General features: G+C 32.2%; 1 protein-coding gene across 1 annotated transcript; it reads right to left on the reverse strand.

The window, feature by feature from the left end:
* Window positions 1–1,109: 1,109 nt before the first annotated feature.
* On the reverse strand, window positions 1,110–26,402 carry LOC139525363 (uncharacterized). Its single transcript, XM_071320599.1, has 21 exons — window positions 26,103–26,402; window positions 25,662–25,842; window positions 24,117–24,183; window positions 21,399–21,474; window positions 21,067–21,162; window positions 17,591–17,666; window positions 17,210–17,393; window positions 12,046–12,112; window positions 11,754–11,820; window positions 10,440–10,517; window positions 10,060–10,158; window positions 7,547–7,649; window positions 7,111–7,164; window positions 6,593–6,660; window positions 5,223–5,407; window positions 4,687–4,743; window positions 3,805–3,865; window positions 3,425–3,553; window positions 2,862–2,969; window positions 1,984–2,061; window positions 1,110–1,278 (listed from the first exon to the last, which is right to left on the reverse strand). The coding sequence occupies exons 1-21, from the start codon at window positions 26,160–26,162 to the stop codon at window positions 1,193–1,195; spliced, it is 1,980 nt and encodes a 659-aa protein (XP_071176700.1). The 5' UTR covers window positions 26,163–26,402; the 3' UTR covers window positions 1,110–1,192.

Raw genomic sequence — 26,402 nt, forward strand, 5'->3', positions numbered from 1 at the left:
CATTATTAACGACAAGACTAGATATATTTGAGTATAAAGTTAAGACCCATTTCCGGAACTTGCTACCAAAATTAAAACAGTCTAGTCTTTCTATTCTTCTACATATCTTTTTGAACAAACAAATAAGCAAGTTTCTTTCTGTATATTTTCGTCTAGTCATAAGTGATCTCTTTGTGAATTTTTTCTTTAACCTTGTGTAACTCTCTGATATGGTGATATTGTACAAAACAAATTTAATGTTATGTTTTGTATGAATGTAAGTTGAAAGTGTTTTACTTCAATGCTTATTAAATTGTTAAAGCTTAATTATGTATTATTTACAGAAACGTTATGAAAACATGTATTTATTGTATTTTTTGTATGACATAGGTTATTAAAAGAATCAGAAAACGAAAAGTGTTTGCTTATATCTTTTGCATGAACTTCCAAGTTAGAATACTACAATTGTGTATCTTTTAAATCATCAAAGAAATGCACTTTTGAAAGATAAAATCGAGTATTAGTTAGTTTGTTTCCTATTAACGATTAAATCATTTTTGACCGACTGTAGTTTCACATTAGAGGAAATATTTACCTTGCCCACTCATCTTATTTCTCGCTCAGTTTGAACTTCACAAGAGTCCCTCAAGTTCTGTTTTGCCATTAATTTCTATAATTTCTGATGTCTGACTATCGGTAAACTAATGTTGCCTTTATTATTACAAATCATTTTGTAATATATATGATGTTGCGTGTAGCAAGAAAAAAAATCAATATACTAGGTTTATGTCAAATGTGAAGTTAAAGAGCATTGAAAATTAAAATTGAAAAAAAAATTGTGTCACATATGGACTATGTCTTCTATGCAAGTGGTGCAAAAACCTAACTGTTTGAAAATTTACAGAAAATGAACATTTCATTGGTAGTTCGTAAACGCATAAAAAAATATCAAATTAACACGTTATAAATAAAATGCATCCGAAGGTTGTTCAACATTTTCATTCATCAGCAATGCTCAAAGTCGAAAAATTTAAAGCCAAGGATGTATAAGAATCAAACTGCTGACGATGATGAAAATAAAAGTGGTTTACCGACGTCTCCTTTTGTTTGTGTGTAATTAATGAGGAAGATTTATTTGTAATCCTTTATTCATTATATATTGTTGAACACATACAAAGATAAACACAAACATAGTTTGTCATTTGATGCCAATTTACATTTTGGTCTGCATGTCTGCTAACAATTGTTCCATGTCACTAAAAGCGTCTTGCATCTCTGACGATAAATTAGATGATGGAACTGAAAAGTACATATGCTTTTTAAAAGATCGTCATTCAAACTCGTTTAACCTAGAAATCTTGCAAAAGTTTAAAAAAAAAAAAAAGGCATAGAAAATAATATTTAATGACACAACTTTTAAACCAGAAAAAAATCAAAATCATAGTTTAACCATTAAATGACCATTTAAATAAATAATACTTAACACAAATTACTTTCACTGAAACTCTATAAACGGGTTTCCTTTTCTTTTTGACATTCATGAAACAGTAAAAACAACAAGAACTTTCTAACGGATTCATAGAGTTTTTTTTTGTCATCTTGTCACACTACATGGTTCAGTTTTGGGGAGGTTGAAGGCTCATAAACATGTTTAACCTTGTCACATTCGCTGTGTGTCGATCCGAAGACATGAGCGTATAGTACAGTGGTTGTCGTCGGTATTTGTTTGCCGTTAGTGTTATTTGCTTATCGTTCCAGTAAGTCAAGTTCGTCATTTGTTTACTAATGGCCTTTGATACGTTACTTCACGACACGGGTATTGCTCATAGAAGACGGTGAACGGTCATTGTTCACCTCTTTGTCATGTTGTCTACATCGGTTAATTCTTTTCTATAATCACTTGTATATATATATATTCCTTTATAAGATAATTAAAATTTATCTAGTAACCCGATATAGAAATTTCACTGAAATTCCTTATGAAATGTTACATTATAGACTTACGTATATCAATGTCTGATGGTGCCAGAAGTACAATGTCTGGATGTTCTACAGACTGGACAAAGCATCGATATTTCCCTACTATAAATTAGAATTTAGTCATTGTTAACCCTAATAAAAAAATAACGCTGCAAAATATCAAAATATCTTACAAGAGACTACAAAGATTTTAAGAAAGAATTGTTTTATATGGAAGGGGAAAAACCCAATAATGACGAACTGTTGTGCTAAAATATTTGTCTTTGTATACGATAAAACGATATCTTTGTCGGAATCCTTTTCTATCAGTATCATTGCACAAACTCTATACGTTTGTATTTATTTATATACTGTTATACTTAGTATCTGTAAATAATGATCAATGTAGTCAAATTCTTGAAAGCTAGAACCTATTTGAATGTGCCTACATTAGGTTTCGTTGTATTTACAATATTTAACCAGCATAAGTTTGATCAAGTCTGGAAACGTCATCAACCAAATTTTTTCCCAACTATAAGAAAAATACCAGTCATTGTTTCTTTATTTCGTGTCTGAAATTTTCTTAACAATGTAATTATATGTTATTACCTTCTTTCTGAATAACCATTTCGATAGCTAAACATGTATATACTGCGGTTTTGTAGTTTTGCTGGCGATTGCGGTGACGATTAAGACACAAGGAGAAGTAAACCGAACGAATTTGAAAACGTCAATAAATATGGTTGCGTTTTTGCAAAATGATTTGATACGAGCAATAAAAAGTCAAAGTATCCAGCCTGGCATTACTACAAATGATAATACGTGCAATAAATCTTTACTTCTTTCTCATATTAACAATGAAATACTAAATGTGCATGTTTATCTATAACACATACCAATACCATCTGACTTAACATAATTACCATTTGGTATTGCAACTCCGGTAAATGTTGCAAGAGATTGTTGGTTTTCGTCTAAGGTTTCCAAATGAGTTTCAAATTCCTCTTTTATCTGTCTTTCTGGATTGACACCTGTAATATCAAATTATCTGTGAGTTTTTTTGCTGGCACATTTATATGGATATAATGGAATTTTATGCGACTGCAATAAGAGCGAGAGGTTTAGCTAGAGATAAAACCAGGTTTAATCCACCATTTTTTACATAAGGAAATGCCTGTACAATGTTAGGATATGACAATTGTTCTCCATGATTTTTTTTTCATTTGGTAAGGAACTTTCCGTTTTGAATTTTCCTTGGAGTTCGATATTTTTTATTTAACTATTGAATGCTTGTACGTTGACTACATATTTTAATTTGTGTGAATGTGTAATAACTTCGAAACTAACGTTCACTTCAATATCTACATACTTGCTTTTATCCTGTTTCATTCAGAACATGATAAAACAAGTGCGTGTAGGTTAGAAAGTAACATTCTTATATGTTTTTTTTTAAATACATAACATTTCATTGTAAAAGTAAACCTACCCTCGAAACACAGTTTTAATTTCTCTCTACATCCTGGGTCTCCTTTTACAACTATGTCTGGAAATATTACAGACTGTTTGACTGCACATGGTGGTTGATGTTTCCATTTTAGAGATTTCAATTGGAAATCTGAAACGAAAAGTTACACCAAAATTAGTTCCAAAACTTATCTTCTAAAGTAAACTCGAAACAAATTAATCCCTAGTGCACAATAGGCAAAATGTTTAAATGTATAAACAATGTACTTATAATAGTGGAATCGTTGGAATTCATTTTTGCAAATGTTATGTGAAATATGTAAGGTTGTTCAGTAATTTGTACGGTTTTAAATTAAAATATGCTAGCATCATATTTTGCTATTAGATTTTTGCACAACTAACCTTTTCTGGCCTCTTTCTCTAGTTCAGTCTTCACTATTCTTTGGTGATTTTCATCTGATATCTATCAATACATTATTGTATTTAAAGAAAGCTAAGACTTATTCAAATTTTTACATTTCTGCTACCAACTTTTAATCAAATACCTTTCAATAAAGTTTTCAAATCCGCTTTGTTTTGTATACAGCAAAAAAATTTGCCAGTGACAAAAATTAAAATTCTTTATCAATCATGAAATTATAATAAATTTTGAAGAATACCAAATTGTAACTTATCGACTTCGGAGCTCAGTATTTTTTTCATACATTTTTGTTCTATAATCTTTATTAGTATCCATAAAAAAAAACATTTTGCTGTTCCATACACATCAGGCTTTTGAGAAAGATTGATGTCTTGTGATATATACTCAATACACTCATGTACGAGAGTGATTTCCATTCACATAATATTAATACATTGTATTGAAGAAATAATTAATAGGGACTTGAATTTATACTGATTTTACCACGGTTGGCCCTTTATGCTAAATATTTTACCACGAGCGACAGCATGTTTGATGCATATCATCAGAGCCTTTCTATTCAACTTTAAATGTGATTCTATAATGTTCATGTGACTATACGAATTATTTCTTCATGTTCAAGAGGTATTCAGTAGAACTGAAAGTTTTTAAATTGGATTGTAAGTATTCGCACCAAATTCACTAAGCACGATTCGTGCTTCTTAAATAACCATTAACTATGCTCGTGACCAAAATAAAGTTAATCAGTTTAAATATAAATCGGTTGTAAAATCAATTTTGCCTGATTTCTTTTGTACAGTTTCATAGTTTAAACATAGTTTAATTTGTAAAAATTTCCCCATTACAAACATTTCTATACTTACAATCTTTTTCAGATCATCTTCATATATTAAGAGCAATTTTGTGTGTGTGTTATATCCCTGAAAGTATGATATACTGCAGTTATAAAGCGATATATATATATATATATATATACATTGTACTTGTTCAACTTCATGTAAGCCAGAGTAATATTGAATTCGTGTGGTATTATCATGCTGTCATCGTTATACAGAGAAAAAAAACCAAACATGTACTATCTCATTTTAATTAATTTTGAGACCTATAGATAAAATATGTATAAATATCATTCCAACTGAGTGATGAAAAAATAAGGAATTGTGTATGTACAAAATACGGATCTTTACGCTTCCGCTTAGGTAGAGTAAAAAAATATAGTAACGGAGGAGTCGTTGGCATCTAAATATAGATAAATAAATGACACCTTTCTCAATTTATAAAAATCTATCATTTACAATCTTTGGTTTGTGATTCTGCATCTAAAACATACTGTAAAGTTGATCCCTTCTTACAATTTTGCACTTCTTGCTTTGACTTTCAAACATTTCAATTTAACTACCTGAATAATAAATTGTTCTGCATAATCAACCATGTCTAGTTCCGTAAAAAATGTTAATATTCTATCATCAGCACCGTGTAAACCTAATCCTTGGAAACATGTGCAACTTCCACCGAAATTTTCTAGTAAATGATATCTCCAGTACCGAGAACTAGCGGTAAAATCTTTAAATGTCTGTGGAACACCTAAAAATTACAAAATATTCTTTCCAAATTATGATAATTATAAAATGTTTAATCTCGGATTGTACCAAAATGAGAACTAAAGAAGCTTCGATTATTTATCAAAATAAATTAAAAAAGTTTTTTCTTTTATTTTTATGGATGGTTCATACTTCCTTGAACCTAAATAGCTTGTGTCCCAAGTTTCATAAATTTCAATGAAGGATTGATATCTTAAACCATTGCTTGTTATGTATCTAACTGATACTGCGAAATGTAAGTTCATGTAACAGTAAAGTACAGAGAAAAAAATATTTAAAGGAATTGGTTTCCATATGCCTTCTCTTGGTTACGAAGAAACGTCTGTCCAAGGTAATTAACTATTTTGTATATTCCATTGAGATTTAACAAAGTCATTAAAGTTTATTAAAAGAAAGAAAAAGATAAAAACAGACTTAATCTGAATTTTGACGACACGACGATGCAACGAAACCGATGAAGACGACGGAATATAAAACCGCTTGATCAAGCTTTCGATAACTATTTACACCAGTGGGTCAATGCCACTGCTGGTGGACGCTTCGTCCCCGAGGGTATCGCCAGCCCAGTAGTCTGCACTTCGGTGTTGACATGAATATCAATTATATGGTCATTTTAATAAATTTCCTGTTATAAAAATTTGATTGTTTTCGAAAAATTAAGGATTTTCTTATCCCAGGAATAGATTACCTTAGCCGTATTTGGCCCAACTATTTTGGAATTTTGGGTACTCAATGCTCTCCAACTTTGTACTTGTTTGGCTTTCAAACTATTTTGATCTGAGCGTCACTGATGAGTCTTATGTAGAAAAAACACGCGTCTGGCGTATTGAATTATAATCCTGGTACCTTTGATAACTATTTCGCAACTTTGGTCGGTCGCATTAAACACAATGCAACAATTATGTTTAACTCTTAAACGTTGATGCTAAAAATAAGTATGTATAGTAATACACAGTTTATAAATGTAACATTAAATAAATATACCACTGAACACTCAACCTTTCATATGTAAAAAAAAATCCAAGAGCAGGATTTCATAATAGTTTACTAAAAGATGACCTTGGATAAACAAAAACAAAAATATACAATTTATTCATTCACGATCAATATCAGTATATAATCCAAATGGAAATGTTTAAAATTGGGAGTTTTAACTGGTGACATTTACCATTGTCTTTTGGATTTTTGCTCCCAATTCTTTTACATACAAAACAGCCAACAGTTGTCCATGGTCCTCTGAAATAATAATACGTTGCTGTCAGATAAAGAAAATACTTTAAGTTTTCATGAAATCAGAGAGATGGTAATCATCTAAAGAAAAAGCTATGCGAAATATGAAATTTATAGTTGTGAGTAAGTTTACATCACCAATAGACGATAATGAAAACATGGTTTATTCTTGAAATTTCCTTTAAATTCAGATAGAAAAATGTATATAGTTTCATAATTTTATTACTAATAAATAATACGCCAGTTTATATATGTTTGGCTTTCAAATATTCGGTTTCCTCGTTCCTGCTGAAGGTAAATACAGAGAAACGCTTCGGACGCATGAAATTTATAACATGCGGTTTTTTAATTTATTAAATTATTAAATTTGTTTGACTAAATGTCCTTGGCCTGGAGAAATATTTGAGAAATTTTACTCTTAAAGGTGAATATCATGGTATCAAATACATTACTTACTGAACAGTTGGTCCTTTTTGAAGTTCAAATCTTTTAACCATTTGCTTACTGTCCCTAATAAACATGATAACAATGTATGAAGTTTGAATATTTCAAAATATTGTTCGTTATTTTATGCATGTAAAATTTATAAATCAAACGTTTGCTTAATTGCTAGCTGGTTAGAAGGTTTTTGTTTTCTTTATAACAGTAAAGTTTCTATATCATCTGAAATCATGTTTTACTTTCTGACACTATAAGACTATGTTAATATTTTCTTAAAAAAATTACAAGTAAAAGTTCCCAAAAGACATAATGTCAAATGTATCACCATAATCATTGTTTATCAAGTTAATAAATGCAAAATAAACTCGATTCTACCCTTTTCACCCTTTATATCATATCTTATTATTTTGAAATGGATTTATAGCAACAATTAAAACAAATTTTTACCAACCATCCATATATCGTTATTCCCGTCAATGTATGTTCTGTTTGTAAGTCTAATACTGTCCACACATATTCTGATGACTCTATCACCCAAAATGTCTGTAAATTGCCTGATAAAAAAATAATGCTTGGTATACTTTGAACGTCTTCATCTGGTGTCTAATCAAAACAATGTGTATCAGTTTTCTTTCCAGATAGGCGAAAGATACCAGAGGGACATTCAAAATCATAAGTCGATAACAAACCGATAAGGCCATGGTTAAAAAAAAGTCAAACAGACAAACAGACAAACAAAAGTACACCAAACACAATAGAAAAAACTTACCGATGAGCAACAAGAACCCCACCAAAACACGGGGGTGATTTCAGGTGCTTCGGAAAGATGAGCAGATCCTGCTCCACATGTGGCACCCGTCGTGATTCTCGTGTCAGTACAAACCCGGTGATAAGTCTAATTTGGTAATTCCCATTCGGATAAAGTGGACAAGATTGTAGTAACGACATTAGAAACATATCCGTTATCATCTGTGAAACGGATATTCAATAACGGTCAAACACTTTTGTAAAACTTACGAAAAGATAATTTGAACTTAATCAATTTGAACTCTTGTCTAAATGCTTCCCAGTGAGCAGCAACCCTCTTTCAAGTAAATCATGATAGGAAATACAATCCATGGAATCTCGTATCAATTTTTTCTTCAAAAGAAAATGTGTTTAACTTCAATGTAACAAACAAACATATTTATCACAATAAGATTGTAAACGATTCGTTCCTGTTTTAAGCTATGTTGTGAGCATACAATACAGTTCCAGGGGAGCTAACGTAAAAAAAAATTTCGCGACGTCAAAAACAAGCTGATCATAGATACCAGGATAAAAAAATATCCCCGGCATAGTATATTTTTAGGATTTGGATTGTTTAACGTACGTCGTTACAAAATCCATAGCTCCTGAGTGTTGCTAACCCATATCCCCAGACGTTGCTACCCATTACATCGGGGAAATTCACGCGCGTTTTCCTTAGTTCCATGGTTGCTCCTTGTGAAATATCGAATTCTGCATGTAAATTATTCATGATGCCTATATAATTAGATACTTAATCCACTAATGATTTTATCTTATTATGTCGATTTTTTGCACTCATTTTAGGAAATGCATCACTATTCTGCTGCATTGTCAATGAATGGGACTACTGACCTAGCTATGCAAATGACCCACGTTGACGTCACACCGTCTATGATGTAATTCTCACAACTCTGAGCGCCAAATTCGGCCCATTCCACTTTCTCTGTCTTTAATTAAAAACGTCTTATATTTGTCTACCTGTAGGGTTCTACCAAAGGAAGTACCCTACACTCTGTTGAAAATATGTCAAAATCCCAAATTTCAATAAAAGATATTTAAAAAATGAAAAAAAACGTTACTGTCACGTTAAACTTTGTGGTAGAATTTCTTTAAAAATCGCCGATTTAGACTAAGACCAGGGATAAATTCGTTATCTACGTTCATATCCGTAATAATGGATATTTTAACACCCTTCAGTACCCTGTACACCCTTCGGCTGCGCCTCAGAGTATACTTGGATACTTCAGGGTGTAAAAATATCTTTTTTTAACACTCTAATTGATTCTTTATTGCACATATTGCTGTTTCACAATTAAACTTGGTGTACAGCATTTCATCAAGTTTCCCTGTTAAATTACCACTGAATACCCAGGGATAATATTCAGTAAAATTAACTAATAAATTACATTGGTTTAATTAACACATTAAACTATTATTATATTTGTTACAAATAGTCTTTGCTACTTCACAAAAAGTATTTTCAGATATATTCATAAAAAATATCTACACAATAATTTTTTTACGGAAATTGATCATTCATCCGGAATGACTTTTGGGGTATAAAAATATCTACGGATATGAACGTAGATAACTTATATATTGAAGATTGTTTTTACCTATTTTCATGAACAAGTCAATTATTCATTTTTCATTTGACAAATAAACAGCATAAATTTTTAAAATGACGTTTTTTCTACATTCATGAACATTTGATAAATTTAAGTTAATTCTAAACAAAAAAATCTCATAAAATTATGGAATACTTATATAAACGAGAAGCTATAAATAATTTAACAAAAAACAGCCTGTGTTTATCTATTAAAACAAAAAAGTTGTGCATTTCTGTCGGAAGGAAAAATACGTCCACAAATCTGAAATTTGAGCAAATGTCTGAAATTTCGACCTCATTCTAATGAAAAAGTAGCGCATGAAGGTATATTTTTTTTTCCATATTTGATTTAAGCAGCTAAAAAAAAGCCTATTAGCAAATTTTCATAAAAATTTCAATATGGAATCGTATGCCCTTAATAAGTGATATGTCCTTAATAAGTGATATGTCCTTAATAAGTGATATTACGAAATCTGTCTGTACATCATTACGCTTTGAATGAAAACAAATTAGTTCTGATAATCATACAATTTCACTAAGGTAACTTATACTTATGTGCAAATTACCGTCAAAAATATTTGTATTTGGATGTTCAGCTGTACAACTGTTACAAAATGATGTTGAATTTTGTGTCCATTCTGTTCTAGAAGGGAGTAAGGGATAATCTGGAAAAGTAAATGAAATTAATAAAACAAATTGCCGTGATTTTAAATGAATATAACCGAAGCTGTTTTTCTTAAATTCTGGAGAGGATCTGAAATCTTTAATCTGTTCAATTTTTTTTAAATAAAAATGAATTAAAAATTGTTTTCACATACCTTAAAAGAACATATTGCTTGCAAATATATTTTATAATTTACATTGGCAGCTACCAGCAAAGAGTTAAATCATGGTAAATGTTAAAAAGACCCTGAATTTGCATTAAAGAAATAAAACTTTCAAGTACCAGTTATGTGCTTCGTTGGTGAATATGATATGCCTGCATTCCGAAATCGAGGTGTAAGAGATTGTCTTTTTGAACGATCTACAATAGAAAAAAATATCGGCTTACATGCAATATTTTCTAGGAAATTCCCAATGGAAAATCCAAGAGCAAAAAGTCATCGCCCCTGCAAACCCGGAGAAATAAAGGACTCCAGTGTTTGACACGTTCTCTGTGAGGACGTTTCTAAATGTAAGTTCACAACAAGAAATGCTCTGTAATTAATCATCATGAAAAATATAATTATAATAAATCCGAGATACCATATAATGTTATCATTAAATCATAATTTAACAAGACGAGAACTGTAGACTGTAGAAATTATTTTGGTTTGAAATATTTCTTTGGAATGATTAGTCAACGTATCATCCAAAATTATTGTTTTCTACTTGTTTAAAATGATGACGTTTACACTATTGATGCTCAAGCTTTCATTGTATTTGGAGTTTAAAGATTCCCTCAGTTTGTGTTTGTTGCCTTTGATCTGTCTCTTCTTAATCATATTGTACGATTTTGGGCATAGGTAAACCTACTGCTGCCTTTATTTTGAGATCAACAATTAAAGTCATGTCAAATAATGAATTAAAACAGACCAGACCTTACATAATGCGAAAACATCAAGAAAATTTAAAATATTCCTTAAAATTGAATAAAACAGTATAATCACTATTTCACATTGACAGATACAACATTAAACTTAAACGTTATATTCAATATTTAATTAACAAAAAATCCTGGAAAACGAATGTACGCGTTAGTTTAAAAACATAGATGTAGGAAATATATAGATTTCGAGACATTGTGTTATGCAGAACACATTTGAAATTGGTGAAAAGAAAAATATTTAGATATTTTATGTACGTGATTTTTAAAAATGCAGGAAAGATGAATATATTTTTTTAATATAAGGGTAATAAGGTTCTGAAAAGTTTTTCATGAAAACTGATAGATGTCAAGTATATGACAAATGACAATAATATATTGGCTTAGATATTCTAATAGCGGCAATCGCATTATAATGTTCTAATTGAAAATGTAAAAATTCCTATACGAGAACTAATCTCACCAAAACATTCTTAGGCTTTGGAGTTTCAAATCATAAATGTTTATGCAATATAAAGACACACAGTTGTTAATGTCTGTGTCATTTTGGTCTTTTGTGGATAGTTGTCTCATTGGCAATCATACCACATCTTCTTTTTTATACACAAACACTAACACAAATACAACGGGATATTGAATAGTATACAAGTGTGTACGTATATAAAAAAAACTTACCTTTGAATAATTCAAGAAATTTTGTACTTAAATTCGGTGGCAAGGCTTCTGCAATTTTCAATGGCGTCTGAAAAGTACATTTCGACACTTTCATAAAATATTAAAGTCGTATAGTACTTATATCTAACTTTATAATTTGTCTTTTTATTACAATTAGTCACGAATGCCGTTGTAAGTAATATACAAAATATAATCCGGTATGTTAAATGTTTTATTTTTTTAATTCAGAAGAGAAACCAAGAATATTAGATCAACAGATTAAAGATCATCAAAATGAGTTTATGAAACTTACTTCAGATTTTGGGTTTTGCAATAAAGGACTAGCACCATATTCTATCAGATTTTCTGCTGCGTCATATCTGCAATTTCAATAGTAAACTGAATGGCATTTTTTACATATCTACATTGATACTAAATAGGCATAAGTATTCTGCTTTTTGTGCCACTGGTCTAATAAAGTACGGAACTTATTAAAATGTTGGATTTACAAATTTGACTTTTTTTGTAATACAGGACAAATCAAAACAATCATATAAATCTATAATTGCAATTCAAATATGGATTTTAAAAAATCTACAACAACAATATGTTACGTCAATTGCTTCAATTTCTTCAATCATAACCAACACTTTATTACAACATCAAAGTTTCCGATTTTGCTTCACTATATTTTTCATTCTTAATTGAAAGATCGACTCCTTAACATTATAGAGTATTGTTTTCTAAAAACAATCTCTAAATGCAGATAAAAGTTGTTTGGTCTTGGTTAAAATATATCCTACTTTGTAAAGAATTCCATCATAAAACAAAATTACACAGTAGTTATTGTCAAAATGATGAATCCGTTGATCAACAACATATTTTGGTGAATTTGTTGTTATTTCAGTAAAAGCCATCTTAATTTTGTAAAATCCTTTATTTAATATCAATATGAAAATATTGACGATGTGCTATCATATCTACACCTGCCAAGTGTATTGCATCACTCTGATTCTTCTTATAAACAAAAATTCATCAACAAATATTGTTATTTATGGCTCAAAAAGAATATATCTGAGTCCATCATCTTGTTGCTGAATAAACAACTGGCTTAAAATTTTGAAAAAAAAGATGGAATAAAGGATGTTCGCTCTTCTTGTTGCCAAAGATTTGCCAGATATTCGGAATCCTCTGGTTTTATCGGTGTTGTACAATTAAAAAATCCCCCTTACTTTTCTTTTCATACTTTTATTACACATAGTTTTAAGAAAAAAGACAAATTCGAAAAGGCTATAAATTCCTTGTTTTTTTTTTTATCATATTTCTTAAAAGAAAAAGAAAAAAACTAGATGTGTCAAAGCGACACGAATGGCCCCGTCCTCAATAGTTGAAAAATCTGCAATTTCAATAACACATGTGGACAAAACCTGATGGTAGTCTCACATATAAAAAATCAGCTCAAAATCTGGAGACGTATAGAAAAAAAATCTGTATAACTGTGATTTTCAATAATTTATCAAAAGTCCAAAGCCCGTAAGTTCAACAAAAATTAGCGAAGCGAAACGAAACTTCAACTTGATCTGTAACTCATCATGGTTAACTTACATACCAAAAATCAGCTCAAAATCTGGAGGCGTATAGAAAAAAAATCTGTAGAACTGTGATTTTCAACAATTTTTCAAAAGTCCAAAGCCCGTAATTTCAACAAAAATTAGCGGAGCAAAACGAAACTTAACTTGATCTGTAACTCATCATGGTTAACTCACATACCAAAAATCAGCCCAATATCTGAATCGTTTAGCAAAAAAAGTCTTTATAACTGTGATTTTCAACAATTTCTCAAAGTCCAAAGCACGTAATTTCGGCAAAAATTAGTGGAGCGGAACGAAACTTAAACTTGATCTAACTCACATACATGTACCAAAAATGAGCCCAATATCTGAAAGAGATTAGAAAAAAACTCCGTATAATGGACTGTTGCGGAATGACGGAATGACGGAATTACGGAATTAAGGAATTTCGGACAGGGGTAAAATTATGACACCGACAACTTCGTTGCGGGGACATAAAAAGTTAAATGTATGAAATGTCTAGAGAGAATAATTTCCTCGCCAGATTTTTAATGGCTTCTATCTCAAAATCAAGCGCACGAAGACTTATTTATTTCTGCTTTTTTAGTTCCTATATTCATATTGTATCAATTTGTAACAGTCTTTTAAAAAGCCTGTCATATTAAAACAGAGTAGTAAACCCGAATGATCTAGGTGCCCTGGAAGGGAAAGCAGATCCTGATACACAATTGGCAAACGTCGTATTGCTCATATTAGTACAAATTCGGTAAGTCACAATCGGGGAAAAGGAGACGGAATTGTAGATTTGACATTTGAAACATGTCTGCTATCAATTGTTAAACGGATATGTCATAACAGTCAATCAAATCGTCCGTACAATTTACGAAAGGGTGGTCTCAAATTCACTACTTAGCTCTTGTTTTGATATAATTTTTGTGACAGCAACCCTATAGCAAGGAAATCATGATAGGAAAACAAGCCCTGGAATATCATATCAACTGAGATATATATATCCGTATGCAGGCGGTGCCGGAATGTTGCTACATAGAAATGGCAAGTTCAGAATTTAGAAGCTGAAATCATCACTTTTGCTTTCGACCGACCCTCATTGTCAATTTCAATATGCAAATCAAGATATGAGGCAGACTTAACTGTGTCTGCTGTATCTTTTTATTGTAAGTTCTATGGGATAGATGCGTTGACCATAGTCACCAAACTTCAAATTATTTAGTAAGAAAACATCATCTACAATGTATATAGCGGAAAGTAAAGTTAAACTTTATTGCAACTTCTTTTCTTTCATCCTTAGAAGTTCCTCTATAGAATTAGCCTCATGTGAATAAAGACACAAGTCGGAAAGAAGTGGAGCACAGTTGGTAATCATGGGAATGTCGATTGTTTGTTGGAAGACACATCCTCTGAACGTATCAATGAAATTTTAAAGTGTCAATATGTATCAGCAGTTACAATATACAGGATAATGTTCAATATCAAGTGTTACTACAGTTTGTCCAAATCACGAATGCTACCAGTCTTCTCATTCCTTGGATCGAACATTGAGTTCAGCGTTGTGTAAGGCTGTGTCAGTCCTGCCGCAAAGCTAGTATTAATTTAGCTAGATTTTAAACTGGAAGTTCTCTCTCACTTACACATCGATTAATTAATGTTTCAGACAGGCTCGATTGAGTTCAGATCTAGTCTCAATGGAATGGTCATAAAGGTCTGTCGGTGCAAGTAGCCGATAACTGCATGGGCACGGTGAGGTATGGCGTTATCAATTATAAATATTGGTCTTTTCTGCAGTGGATGGTTATCGAAATGATGCACTACGGCTTTCTGTGGGATTTCTCTCAGCTTGTACTTTTGACAGTTAAGGTTGTCTACTAATGTGGTGAACTTTAACTTTTATTCATATGAAACACAACCTATAACAGTATACGCTGTCTCCTGTATGTTCTATTATTTTCTTCTTATGCAGTATAATGATGTTGCCATATCCGAACTCGTCCATCAATCACATGCAACAGAGAGCGGCCGTCGTAAGACCAGTTTACTTTCGCTATGATTCCAAGTTCCATCGTCGATGGGCAAACGGGCTGCCATTTGTCTGTTAGAAAGCAACGTTTTATTATATGGTCTACTGGGTCGATATCCAACTTTTCTCTGACGAGTTCTGCTCGACAATGCACGGCGCTACAACCACTGACTAACAAAGTATTGTGTGAGACCGGGTTTCTTCTAACCAGTCTTCCTAAAGCAGCATCTTCTCGATCCGTCGGTCGGGGGTCCTTAACAACATTTGTAAGTAGTTTCTTCTGTATAAAACAACTAATGATTGTGGGATGATGTCCCATCTACCTATGTCTCAGTGACATCTACCAGCATGTCTCATCCCAAAAATGTGTCTTCTTTTCTCATTGAGATCAAGGTGGACCCATGACTCTAATTTCACGTCTGGCGAACTAAATTATAATCCTGGTACCTTTGATTACTATTTACACCACTGGGTTGATGCCACAGTTGGTGGACGTTTCGTCCCCGAGGGTATCACCAGCCTAGTAGTCAACACTTCGGTGTTAACATGAATATCAATTATATGGTCATTTTCATGATAAATTTTCTGTTTCAAAACTTAGAATTTTTCGAAAAACCAAGGATTTTCTTATCCCATGAATAGATTACCATAGCCGTATTTGGCATAACTTTTTGGAGTTTTGGGTCATTAATGCTCTTCAACTTTGTACTTGTTTTGCTTTATAACTATATTGATCTGAGCGTCACCAATGGGTCTTATGTAGACGAAACGCGCGTCTGGCGTACTAAATTATAATCATGGTACCTTTGATAAATATTTACACCACTGGGTCGATGCCATTGCTGGTGGACGTTTCGTACCCGAGGGTATCACCAGCCCAGTCGTCAACACTTCGGTGTCGGTGTTGACATGAATATCAAAAATGTGGTCATTTTAATAAAGTTCCTGTTTACAAAACTCGAATTTTTCGAAAAACTAAGGATTTTTTTATCCCAGGTATAGATTACCTTAGCCGTATTTGGCACAACTTTTTTTAATTTTGGGTCCTCAATGCTCTGCAACTTTGTACTTGTTTGGCTTCATAAATATTTTGATCTGAGCGTCACTGGTGAGTCTTATGTAGACGGAAAGTGCGTCTGGCGTACTAAATTATAATACTGGTACCTTTGATAACTATTTTCACCACTGGGTCGATGCCACTGCTGATGGATGTTTCGTCCCCGGGGGTATCAGCAGCCCAGTAGTCAACACTTCGGTGTTGACATGAATATCAATAATGAGTGGTCATTTTTATAAATTTCCTGTTTACAAAACTTTGAATTTTTCGAAAAACTAAGGATTTTTCTTATCCCAGGCATAGATTACCTTAGCCGTATTTGGCTAAACTTTTTGGAATTTTGGGTCCTCAATGCTCTTCAACTTTGTACTTGTTTGGCTTTATAAATATTTTGATATGAGCGTCACTGGTGAGTCTTATGTAGATGAATCCCGCGTCTGGTGTACTAAATTATAATCCTGGTACCTTTGATAACTATATTCGCGTTATTCAAATTGTAAAGTTGTATAAGTGATCACAATATCAATAGTGAGTGTTCTCTAAGTTGTCAATATACAATTATATAATGCTCGTGCAAGTTACGATTTTTAACAGAAGACAACAATCGACGTGATAGAAGTAGAATATCAAAAAAGCTAAACATTATCAATAATTATTCTATTTCGCTGGGAAATTTTTCTAGTCATATGTCCAAGGTGGTGCGATACTTTTTTCAAATGCGTAAACTTATCAGCATTTAATTCAAAGCTGTACATCTCATAGATTTTTAAATAAGCCATAATAAATTAATAATCATCGTTTCAATAGTCCTTACCTCAAAAATCTAGTGGCTTCATGTAGAGGTCCAGTTTCTTTTATGTCGTTTATGCAGTTGGCATTTACTCCATAGTCTAATAATAAATGAACAACCTCTGTGTATCCTCTTAGAGCTGCTTCAATAATGGCTGATGTGTTAGAACTGAGTGACGAATCATGGTCCAATAATACAGAAACAGCGTCTGCAATCAAGCATATGAATTATATTGACTGTTTTGTTTGTTATGGTTTGTGTTTAATTGTTCTTGTACATTTTTTTAGGGGGGATGGATGCAAATAGTAATACTTCGAAATATTTTTTTTTCAATACTTTAAATATAAATACTTTTAAATACTTGAAAGATTGTTAAAAGCAATTATTTATTCGGCAATTACATACCTTTTTTACCGTACATAGCAGCTACGTCTAGTGGTGTACTTTTGTTCTTATTTTTCAAAAATACGTTTGCTGAATACTGAATAAAAAATAGAACATAGAAGTTAATTTTAGAGAATAGAAAATACAATGTTAATATTCTATAAAATTTTACCATCACTGCATGCATGCATCTAGAAACACACATGCAAGACAAAACCACTAAGTTACAAAAGAATGCAAGTTTGATTGGATTAAATATCAACATCAAGAAATCAGAAGTCATGCCTCTTAACACCTCAGAGCCTCCTTTAATAGATTTAAATGGGACACCCCTAGATTGCACTTCATCTTTCACCTACTTGGGCAGCATCGTAACATCTGAAGGAGGAGCAGACAAAGACATCAGAGCCAGAATAGGAAAAGCAAGAACTGCATTTTTAAAACTAAGACACATCTGGAAGACAAGCAACATCAGTAAGAACACCAAAATTAGATTATATAACAGTTGTGTACTAGCAGTGCTACTATATGGGGCGGAATGCTGGAGAATGACAGAAAAAGACATCAACAAGCTCTCCAGTTTTCACAATGGTTGCCTTAGAAAGATATTAAGGATATTCTGGTCGCGTAAAATCACAAACAAAGACCTCCATGAAACAACAGGATCCAACAACATGGAGACTTTATTGAAGCAGAAAAGATGGAGATGGATTGGCCATGTTCTTAGAAGACCAGCAGAGGACTTGACCAGAGTAGCCCTAAGATGGACACCTGAGGGGAAAAGGAAGAAAGGACGCCCCAAAACAACTTGGAGAAGAACAGTTGAAGCTGAAATGAAAGAACATGGAATCAGCTGGGGTGTAATAGAAAAGAAAGCACAGAACAGAGATGAGTGGAAAGAACTAGTCCTTGCCCTATGTGCCCCCGGGCATAATAAGGACTAGGTAGGTAGGTAGGTAGCATGCATAGAAATAGCGAGTAAAATAATTTGAGGAAGTACACACAACATCATGGTCGGATCAAAATACATACAAGACTGTACAGAAACCTAAAGATAGATCAACACTTCGCCGGGTTGAGGTCAAGTTAAATGGAAAATTGGCAGTTCCTAAATAAAGCAAGTGGCATATTTCGTGTTGTTTGTTACAAGCTTAAGTTAAAAAAAATCAAATGATAACGCTGAATCGGTCATCAGAGGTTAAGACTACGGAACTCTGGCTGCGAAAAATTCGTTTTCATATAATTCATGTTATTCTCTTGCAAATATTTTCTGTAATCACGTCATGTCAGCGTCCATTACACCTTACATGATATAAATTGGTTTAAATAATAGTTTATATAATATCTGGCACATATATATACGTATAACCAATTAGGATTCATAGAGAAGCATTTTCGCTATTTTACGAATTTTTCTTTTCATCTTGCTGACTGATAATTTTTCTCTCTCAGCGAAGTCGAGTGATATGAAAATTATCGCTAGAAACTAAGGGAACACGTGCCGTTGTCAAGGAAATTAACAACGTCTTCATAGGTAAAAAAGCGATAAACAGATTATTATTGGTCATCTCAACTCGATTGCTTTTCTCACTTTCGCCGTACCGACTCAAGCGAGAAAATCAATCTCGTTGAGATAACCAACGATAATCTATAAATATCGGTCCTTTAAATATATCTCATAAGAATATTGACAAACAGTTACGAGTACTTTTTCGAATTATGCCCTGTCACATTGTTTATGTATAGTAAAATTATTTAATGCAACTTAAATTGGATAATTTTGCTTGGAAGAAAAAGAAAAACAAGAGGATATAACTTAAACAGTAAACCAGATAAAATTCAAGAAACCATCCAGAACCCTCTTGTGAAGTTTTTTTATTCGTAACTTTTAAACAGAAAAGCGCTTCGGACGAATTTAATTTCAGCGAAGGCACCGTGTTGAAGGCCGTACTTTGACCTATAATGGTTTACTATTACAAAGTGTCACTTGGATGAGAGAGTTGTCTCTTTGGCACTCATACCACATCTTCTATTATCTAATGTGTTTATTTTTCATAATTTTCAAGTTTATTTATTTTTTAATCTATAGTTTCATTACGTGTTGGTAAACAGTCATTTTTTTTAAACGTGATATTTAAAGCATGAATTCAGACTCAACTGATCGCAATGCACTAAATTTGATATTCCAATTATAACATTTTAGTAAGTATTATATATCGAAGACACTTTAAACATCCTGTAATACTATCCTTGCATTGTCACTTCCTGATACTCATATTTAAAGGCGTCACGTTAAAATTACTGAATTTAGCAATAACTTTAATATAGGCCTGATATATGATTTTTTTTTCAACTGTGAGAAAAATTCACCTTTATAGCAGCCCATAATGTCTCATCCTATGAATAATAATATATACATTCGAACATATCTTTAAATCAAAAATACATTATTCTAAAGATTAATGTAAAATTCGGTGTATTGAATTGTATTTATTATTTTCTTACGCTTTTTTCTAAGAGTTTGAAGAAATTCTAAAGGCAACTACAAACCATGAAGTTTGCTTTGATTTAAAGTCATATTAAACTTTAAAAAAAAGTTGAATATATTTAGGTACTTGAATGGCTATGTTTTACTATAAAACAAGTGAAGTTGAACATTCCTTTAAAGAACATCTTTTAAATTATCAAATTCTTAAAAAAAGGTATCCATATTGAATTATTATCCGCTCAATCTGGTTTTTTAGCTAGCTAAACCTCTCGCTTGTATGACAGTCTCATAAAATTCCTTTATATTGACAACGATGTATGAACAAAACAAACAGACAAAATAGATACAAATTTCAAAAAGAGGGGTACAGCAGTCAACATTATGTTATAATCTTAATTACTATAAAAACAAACAAATAAGGCAACAAAGAAACTCAAAAAGGCACACATGCAATACACCAAAAAACTATTGGTTCTTATCTGGTTAGTTCCTTTTTTTAATTGTTTTTTATGTCTGTTTTACGAATAAAACCTTTATACAGGAACAAGAAAAGGTGTACATTACTACATTTAGAAAAACAATTGTCTGTTTGGTTTTGAGTAAAGAATCATTGTTTTAATTCTTGAATGTGAATAATGTTTAACATTTTAAAAATTAACTAAAAACAAAAGTTTATTAAGTATTTACGAACGATAACGTTTGAGAATTTTCAAATGAATTTTCAAATGTTTTATTGTTGAGTAGCTTTTAAAAGTGAATAGTTTGCCCGAGTATCAACAATAGCGAAGGCTTCGATAATAATAATAATAGAAATAACAAGGTTTATTGAAACGATGCAAGCTTGAAATTTGTTAGAAGACGTCTACAATTTCCTTTTTAAATACAGACCTGTCTGGTAAATTCACCTCAGAAGCCCTCTGAAGGTAAAAGTTTTGAAAAAAGTTTTAATTACAGATAAGTCTATATGATTTTTTTTTAATATTTGATATTCCATCTTATTAATGATTACCTTTAACAATTTCAGCATTATCATGACACGTCTTTCTTTTTCACTCTGGCAGGCCACGTGTAAAGGAGTGTTCCCATCACTGTTCTGTTTGTTAACCTGGTGGGAAAATATTAAGGCAGTTGATTATAAATATAGATAAAATTGAGAATGGAAATGGGGAGTGTGTCAAAGAGACAAGAACCCGACCATAGAGCAGAGTCGGTAGAATTTATATATTTTTGTTAATATGAGTGTTAAATGTTGGATATGTGACAACATTATACAAACAAGCTTAAACGGGAATAATTAATGATGTGATTAACATTTATTTTCAAGAGTAGAAGATTGAATACCTGTGAATTATTCTTGAGCAGTATTTCCACGAGGTCAGCCCTCCCAGCAAAAACAGCATAGTGTAAAGGTGTATTTCTAAAATGATAAATACTTAAAAACTGTATATTCATAATAACTACCTTCTATGATATGCAGGATACGATTGGATTCATTGTTAAACTTGATAGATAAATATATTACGGATTACAAATGTGTCGAGATTTCTGATTGGATAACAACACAGAGATGTCAGTATAAAATTATATTCAGGAAACTGCCGGGGTATATACGACGTTTTTATCCCCAATAAATATATGTATGTGTAACTATAATGTTGTCGTTAAAGCTGATTTTTAACATTGCCGTATAAGCGGGAGGTTTGGCTAGCCACAAAACCAGGTTCACCCCATATTTTTTTTGTTAAAATGTCCAGTACCAAGTCATAAATATGACAGTTGTTATCAAATAGTTCGTTTCTATTTATGTTGGAGTTTGGTTTTGGTGTTTTGTTTTGGTTTGGGGGGAGTTGTAGCAGTTCAGTGTTTCTGTTGTTCCGTTTTTAGCTCACCTCGCCCGAAGGTCCATGTGAGCTTTTCTCATCACTTTGCGTCTGTCGTCCGTCGTCGTCGTCTGTTAACTTTTACAAAAATCTTCTCCCCTAAAACTACTGCGCCAAATCAAACCAAACTTGGCCACAATCATTATTGGGGTATCTAGTTTAAAAAATGTGTCCGGTGACCCGGCCAACCAACCAAGATGGCCGCCATGGCTAAAAATAGAACATAGGGGTAAAATAAAGTTTTTGGCTTATAACTCAAAAACCAAAGCATTTAGAGCAAATCTGACCAGGGATAAAATTGTTTATTAGGTCAAGATTTATCTGTCCGGAAATATTCAGATGAATCAGACAACCCGTTGTTGGGTTGCTGCTCCTGAATTGGTAATTTTAAGGAAATATTGCTGTTTTTAGTTATTATCTTGAATATTATTATAGATAGAGATAAACTGTAATCTGCCATTATGTTCAGCAAAGTAAGATTTACAAACAAGTCAACATGACGGAAATGGTCAGTTGACCCCTTTAGGAGTTATTGCCCTTTATAGTCAATTTTTAACCATTTTTCGTAGATTTTAGTAATCTTTTACAAAAAACTTCTCCTCTGAAACTACTGGGCCAAATTAATCCAAACTTGGTCACAATCATCTTTGGAGTATCTTGTTTTAAACATGTGTCCAGTGACTCGGCCAACCCGCTAAGATGGCCACTATGGCTAAAAATAGAACATAGGGGTAAAATGCAGTTTTTGGCTTATAACTCAAAAACCAAAGCATTTAAAGAAAATCTGACCGGAGTAAAATTATTTATCAGGTCAAGATCTATCTGCCTTGAAATTTTCAGATGAATCGGACAACCCGTTGTTGGGTTGCTGCCCCTGAATTGGTAATTTTGAGGAAATTTGCTGTTTTTTGTTATTATCTTGAATATTTTTATAGATAGAGATAAACTGTAAACAGCAATAATGTACAGCAAAGTAAGACCTAAAATTAAGTCAACATGACCAAAATGATCAATTGACCTCCTAAGGAGTTATTGTCCTTTATAGTCAATTTGTTTTAAATTTCATAAAATTTGTAAATTTTTACTAACAATTTCCATTGAAACTACTGGGCCAAGTTCATTATAGATAGAGATAATTGTAATCAGCAAGAATGTTCAGTAAAGTAAGATGTACAAACACATCACCATCACCAAAACACAATTTTGTCATGAATCCATCTGCTTCCTTTCGTTTCATATTCACATAGACCAAGGTGAGCGACACAGGCTCTTTAGAGCCTCTCGTTTTTCCTCTTAGAGCTGAGGTGTTTCCCTCGGTTTTGGTTTGTGATCCAGATTTGTTTTCGCTTAATCTATGGATCGCGATTTATAACTTAAACAGCTGTATACTACTTTTGTCTTTATTGATTGTCATATGTAACCTCTATAAGTCCGTATATTTAAAAAATTCTTTTTAGAAATACATGCCCTTGGAAAAAAATAGTTCAACCACAAAACGTAAAGAAAGGAAAAATGAGGTTTTTTTTAAACAGAACATTCAACCATCAATATAGTAGGAAGTATCAATGGCAAGAATTTACAAACTATATACATGCCAAAGCCCATTGATAATATTTTCTACTATAGTATGTCCGTAAGCAAAATATATGTGCGGAAGTGGGTCAAAATATTTGGGAAAAAGATATACATGATGTAACATTCAATAGATATACTGGAAAATGATAGCATGTCATAGGAACAGTGCTTATGTTGTTGTACCCTTTTCGGATAAAAATGTACCTTTTGGAACATTTAAGAGTGAAATATTAGCCGAAAACGAAACAATTCATCAAACATTCTAATAAAATGTGTTTTCTGAATCTAATATTTCAATAAATATCTCGTTCAATGCCAAATGTTTGGAAAGACACATACATACCTTGGTATGCTTTTCCGCCCGATACTGAGAATTTTGACCAAAATTTTGACCAGATCATAATCAGACAACGAATTTCCTGTTCGAATGGATTTTTTTATAAGCGCAACTCTGACAAAATCGTGGATCATCCAAAGTCAGTGTTTATGTACTGCAATGTTCTAAGCCGTAAAAATGTAGGTTTTTCCCATACAAAACACATCTGTATTATTTATCTAAAACAGTCAGAAACCTTTGGGAGCGAATAAGTAACAAGAGACTTACCCTTTTTGATCAGCAATATTTACATCAGCACAGTGAAAGATGAGAGTATCGGTGACATCTTTGTTTTCTGAAATTAATAAAAACAAGAATGTGTCCCTAGTACACGGATGCCCCATCCACACTATTATTTGCTATGTTCAATTGACTGTGTGAAAATGGGGGAAACTTTCTTAAAATTAGAAAGATCATATCATAGAAAACATGTGTACTAAGTTTCAAAATGATTGGACCTCAACTTCATCAAAAACTACCTCGACCAAAAACTTTAACCTGAAGCGGGACAGACAGACGGACGAACGGACGAACGAACGAACGAACGGACACACAAACCAGAAAATATAATGCCTATAAATGGGACACACAAAAAAATACAAGAATATCTTACAAAGGTTTTGTAATATAGTTTAATGTTTTTCATTCACTTGAAATACTATATATCGCGCAAAATGTTTGTTATTTCAATTGCAATGGTATCGATTAATTGCTGGTTGCTTTATAGCCAGTGGAAAATAGTTCATACATGTTCAGGTGAACTAAATAACAATAAAAACAATAAGTGGGTCATTTAATAGATGACGTCCGGAATGAATTTCAAAGAAACTTGGAATGTCAGTGGAAAATGAGGGAATGATTGGTAAAGGACAAATTGTGTCAAACAACAGGACACACGCGGACCCTCAAAGATTTTTTTCACGTGTTCTTATCGTGCGCAGATAGTAGCACTCTTTCTGAAGGATGCATCGGATTTAACGTCCTTTCTTTAATTAAAAATGGGATTTCATTTGATATGTTACTTGTCTAAGGCTTAGGGCAATTAAGGGGAACATGATAAAATAAGATGCCATGAATACAGTTTATATATTATTATAAGCTGTATGTAGTCATTTATTGTGAAAAATGTAGACTGTCATGCAGTCTAAATTTGTAATTTCAGCTTATCATGAAAGCCAGAACTAAACAGTAAATATGTTAGAAATTGAAGCCAAATGTTTGCATGACAATCTTTCTTGTTGGCTTATTTATGTATCCATACCAATCTTAATTTTACATCAAGTTTGTGAAAATTAAGAGGCCTTTTTAAAAAATTCGTATAAAAAGATCTATTCATGTGTTTCGAAATTTGATGTTGAACATAAAAATCATACAAACACTGGAGTCATTCATAAGTAAATGAAAAAAAATATATATATATCAATACCATACATTCAATAACAACGTTCCAAAGTTGACTTCCTTCATATGAGTATAGGTTAAACAAAAGACCAACCCGTTTCCAGAAAATGAAATATAACTTTTTTCTATTGGTATCTCCACTTATAAAATGTGTCAAGCTGATAAAATAACGTAAATAGTTGTAGTTTTAGTCACCTGCAGGAAAAGAAATATCTTTTTTTTTTATAATTTTGCTATCAGAACTTAAACACTGAGCTTGTTAGAAAGAATAGGGGAATGGCATGCTTTCTGTTGTTTAGTCATTACACTTCTATGTAAATATAAGACACATAAATAGTATAAACGAACAGTATTTGTTTAGAAAATAGTTACCATTGAGTATAGCAATAATAAGTGGTGTATATCCAGTTTCTTTTTCGGTACAGTTTATATTTATGTGATCCAACTGCATTCGAATTCTACCTCCAGGTGAGGATGGTGATTTTGGTAACTTTGGATCTTCCCGTGAAATTCGCCGAATGTTATAAGTTGGTGTTTCAGGCACAAGGAGTTTCTACAAATATGTACATATTCATAAGGTTTTAGTGGTATATAAAAGGGTTCTAGCTATCATATATTGTTTATGTGTATTAAAACTTTCATTAAAACAAGGTGAGCAGATCTATAATAAACGTCGTGATTACAATATACTTTTTATTTATATCTAATTTTACTTGTACTACCTGGACGATTGACACAGATATGTAAAATAATCACATACCAAACTCAACATGCTGACAACATGTCATTTACCATAAATACGTCTTCACTTACCTGTATTTTTTGTTGGTCATTGTTATTTACAGCTTTGATCAATTCAGTTTCCTTCCCCATATTGTTTAGAAATAATAATCAAATTAAATGCGTTTCACCTTTTTCACCTGCGTTGAGCAATGCGGAAGTTTTGATCGAAGTGTGTATATATGAAATATACCAGTATCTTATATATTGTCACATGGGGCCGGTGATCCAAACCATAAATCATGAAAGTGGAGTGAAACGAACCTATGATACGTGTGTAAAAAATAAGACATCTATATAATTGTAAATTTCGTAGTATCTGCGCATAATAAT

The sequence above is a fragment of the Mytilus edulis genome, chromosome 1, assembly GCF_963676685.1.
Source record: "Mytilus edulis chromosome 1, xbMytEdul2.2, whole genome shotgun sequence".
Classification (NCBI taxonomy): Eukaryota; Metazoa; Mollusca; class Bivalvia; order Mytilida; family Mytilidae; genus Mytilus; species Mytilus edulis.

What these genes read in the sequence shown, in the direction of transcription:
- LOC139525363 (XM_071320599.1), bottom strand. Translation starts at nt 26,162, where the DNA reads ATGGGGAAGGAAACTGAATTGATCAAAGCTGTAAATAACAATGACCAA. An exon ending in ATTTCTTGAATTATTCAAAG is followed by an intron (nt 10,518 to 11,753) that starts GTAAGTTTTTTT and finishes TTTCTATTGTAG; the next exon opens with ATCGTTCAAAAAGACAATCT. An exon ending in AAATACAAATATTTTTGACG is followed by an intron (nt 7,650 to 10,059) that starts GTAATTTGCACA and finishes TTTTTTTATCAG; the next exon opens with GCAATTTACAGACATTTTGG.